General features: G+C 45.8%; 1 protein-coding gene and 1 long non-coding RNA gene across 2 annotated transcripts in view; both read left to right on the top strand.

The window, feature by feature from the left end:
* The window catches only part of YRDC (yrdC N6-threonylcarbamoyltransferase domain containing), a 5802-nt gene extending 3172 nt beyond the window's left edge, over positions 1 to 2630 (top strand). The window contains exons 4-5 of the mRNA XM_032247005.1: positions 1132 to 1274; positions 1580 to 2630. Coding sequence (XP_032102896.1) covers positions 1132 to 1274; positions 1580 to 1652 — 216 coding nt within the window. The 3' untranslated portion in view covers positions 1653 to 2630. The remainder of the gene's footprint in view (positions 1 to 1131; positions 1275 to 1579) is intronic.
* Positions 2631 to 3321: 691 nt separating this feature from the next.
* The window catches only part of LOC116529310, an 843-nt gene continuing 664 nt past the window's right edge, over positions 3322 to 3500 (top strand). The window contains exon 1 of the long non-coding RNA XR_004259456.1: positions 3322 to 3466. This is a non-coding gene — a long non-coding RNA (uncharacterized LOC116529310). The remainder of the gene's footprint in view (positions 3467 to 3500) is intronic.

Raw genomic sequence — 3500 nt, 5'->3', positions numbered from 1 at the left:
GTTTTTTTTTTTTTTTTTTTTTTTTTTTTTTTTTTGAGATGGAGTCTCATTCTTGCCCAGTCTATCGTGCAGTGGCACAGTCTCGGCTCACTGCAACCTCCACCTCTTAGGCTAAAGCGTTTGTCCTGCCTCAGCATCCTAAGTAACTGGGATTACAGTGCCCACCACCATGTCCAGCTAATGTTTGTATTTTTCGTAGAGGTAGCGTTTCACCATGTTGGCCAGGCTTGTCTCGAACTCCTGGCCTCAAGAGAGCCACCAGGCCCAGCCTTTTTATCTAGTTTTTGACTTTTGACCCTATTTTCTTACCTCTGCCACAGGCCGGGTCAAAGAAAGGATCATCCTAGTCATGTCTTGGCTACATAGATTAGAACAAATGAGGACACATGGGATCATCTAGTCCAGCCCACTTGTCTTGTACGCCTGGATAGAGTAACGTGTGTGCAGTCACACAGAGATAGAAGGGAAAGTCCAGAGTTAGAGCCCATATCTCTGCCCAGAACTCTAATCGTTGTACTTACATTTCCCTAACTGAAGCAATGCGTGAAATTTCCTTTTGACATAGCACGATTTTCTTTAAGTCCTAGGTAGGTGTTACTTGGGGTGCTAACCCAGGAGGGCTCCAAACCTCATAGGTTGCAGTACCCATGGCACAGCTGACCTTAACTAAATGAAGTTCCTTTCTCTGCTTAGAGGAAGGTGCCTCCTGTGTTTCGTTTTGTTTTGTTTTTTTGAGACGGAGTTTCGCTCTTGTTGCCCAGGCTGGAGTGCAATGACGTGATCTTGGCTCACCGAAACCTCTGCCTCCTGGGTTCAAGTGATTCTCCTTCCTCAGCCTCCCAGGTAGCTGGGATTATAGGCATGCGCCACCATGCCCAGCTAATGTTTTTGTATTTTTAGTAAACATGGGATTTCTCCATGTTGATTAGGCTGGTCTTGAACTCCCGACCTCAAGTGATCCACCCACCTCAGCCTCCCAAAGTGCTGGGGTTAGAGGCGTGAGCCACTGCGCCCAGCCTGGTGCCTCCTGTTTTAAGACTGTAAGGCCTTTGATGACCCTGTGTGCAGTATGACATTAATGATGTATATGCCAGGGATAACATCCATGCTCTTCCTTCTTTCTCTTCTCAGGAGTTCCAGGATCTCTGGCCTCAGTTGTCCTTGGTCATTGATGGGGGACAAATTGGGGATGGCCAGAGCCCTGAGTGTCGCCTCGGCTCAACTGTGGTTGATTTATCTGTGCCTGGAAAATTTGGCATTATTCGTCCAGGCTGGTAAGTACCTTTCCTGTGGCGTGGGGAAATCATTTGAGAGGGGTTGGAGAGATGCGAAAACGCTTTGACAAGATAAAGATGGTGCCTCCTCTCTGGCCCCGAGGGAGCACGGGCCGGGTTTGGAGCAGTGGTAGTTGGCAGTGGGACTAAGTTTGCTGGCTTTATTAAGATTCAAAAGGATTCACCAATGGTTTGATGAACAGGGCATAACAGGGCCAGCAAGTTTAGATGTACCTGCTCACCAGCCTCTGGTGGGCTCGGGACTTAGAGAAATCAGACTGGTAACTGTCCTGTTTCCTCCTCAGTGCCCTGGAAAATACTACAGCCATCCTCCAACAGAAGTACGGGCTGCTCCCCTCACATGCATCCTACCTGTGAAACTGGGAAGCAGGAAGGCCCAAGGCGTGGTGCTGGATACTATGTGTGTGTCCATTGACGACTCGCAAGGCCTCATCCGCAGAGGCCACTGGAGCTAGGGCACTAGCCTGACTTTTTAGGCAGTGTGTCTTTCTGAGCACCGCAGACCAAGCCCTGGAAGCTGCTGGTTTAGCCTTGTACCTGGGGAAAGACTATTTATTATTCATAATTTCATATATCAGCCAAAAGCTGAATGGAAAAGTTAAGAACATTCCTAAGTGGCCTTATTCTAGTAAGTTTCTTCTGTCTGTTTTGCTTTTTAATTGAAAAGTATTTTAAATAACAGATTTACTAGTGAGAGCCTCTTTTCTGGTAGGTAGTGGCATTTAAGCTTCCAACCAGCTAGAAGTGCTGGTGCTGTTTAAAAAGTCTCAGGTGACTGCATATGGTGGCTCATGCCTGTGATCCCAACATTCTGGGAGGCCCAGGCAGGAGAACTGCTTTAGCCCAGGAGTTCAAAATCAGCCTGGGCAACCTAGCAACACCCCGTCTCATAAAAATTAATAAGTAAAAAGTCTCAGGTGACCAAAGGCACGGGTTGGGCTCTTGAAGCTAGAACCACATTAGGATAAAGATTGAAGAGCCACAAGCCACTCTTCCCTCTGAGCCATTGGGCCTAGTGGTGGTGTGTATTATAATTGCCAGCGCGGAGAGCACTCTTTTTGGGGTAATAGTGGAATGTCTGCTCAGTTGGCAGGGGTTGGGTCCAAATTGAAGAATATTGGGAAATCTCCACTATCCTTTTCAGCCAGGAGCTCTTATTTATTCATAAAATAAGTTATAGTTCATTATACCCATAGCACCTTTATTTAAATCCAGTGTTCTCCACAGCCTTTTGTCTATTTATATGTGTAAAAGTGTTAATTATTGTTGGGCATTTGAACTTTGTTTTTCTTTAATGTAAAGAAATGCTGCTATTAAACATATTTGTAAATGGTTTATTTTCTTTTGACTTACTTCCTTAGTATTAGGTCAAAGTGTATGAAGTATTATGGCTCTCAATATTGATTAGCCTTCAAAAGAACTGAGTTAAGTTACATTGCCATCAGCATTGTGTGAGAATGGCTGTCCCTGCCCCTGGCCGTGCTATGTTTAGTATTTTTCAAATTGTGTATGTGTGAAATGAAGCCTGTTTCTGCCTTCTGAAAATTACTGTAGGTCAACATCCAACCCTTTCAGCTGTCCCTGCCTGCCTTGGTTTTCCCAGCTAAGCCACAAGCCAGGTGGCCAGGCCTGCTTATCTCTCGGGTGTAGTGTCAGTTATCTAACAGGGGATGGGTGTCCTTGAGGTGACCATGGGTCTACTTCATCCTTCCTCCCTTTCCCTCTTGCACCCTAGTTCCCAGAATTCTGGTGTCTTTTCTTTTTGAGACAGAATCTCACTCTGTTACCCAGGCTAGAGTGCAGTGGCACAATCTTGGCTCATTCTAACCTCTGCCTCTCAGGTTGAAGCGATTCTCACGTTCAAGGGATTCTTGCGCCTCAGCCTCCTGAGTAGCTGGGACTACAGGCATGCACCACCATACCCTGCTAATTTTTTTTGGTATTTTTAATAGAGATGGAGTTTTGCCATGTTGGTCAGGCTGGTCTCGAACTCCTGGTCTCAAGTGATCCACCCACTTCTGCCTCCCAAAGTGCTGGGATTATGGGCATGAGCCACTGTGCCCAGTCTTGTTGAGTAATTTCCTAACCAAACCTACTTGTCGGTGCTAAAGCCATAGCCAGCCCAGCTCATATGCCAGTTTGTCACAGAATTGAAGGTCAGAATTGGTGAAGTCTTTTTTTTTTTTTTTTTTTTTTTTTTTTTTT

Source organism: Sapajus apella, unplaced genomic scaffold (genome assembly GCF_009761245.1).
Source record: "Sapajus apella isolate SASKATOON/1434 unplaced genomic scaffold, GSC_monkey_1.0 scaffold62, whole genome shotgun sequence".
Lineage (NCBI taxonomy): Eukaryota > Metazoa > Chordata > Mammalia > Primates > Cebidae > Sapajus > Sapajus apella.
Note: the sequence above shows the minus strand (reverse complement) of the source record. Positions and strands in the feature narration are given on the sequence as shown.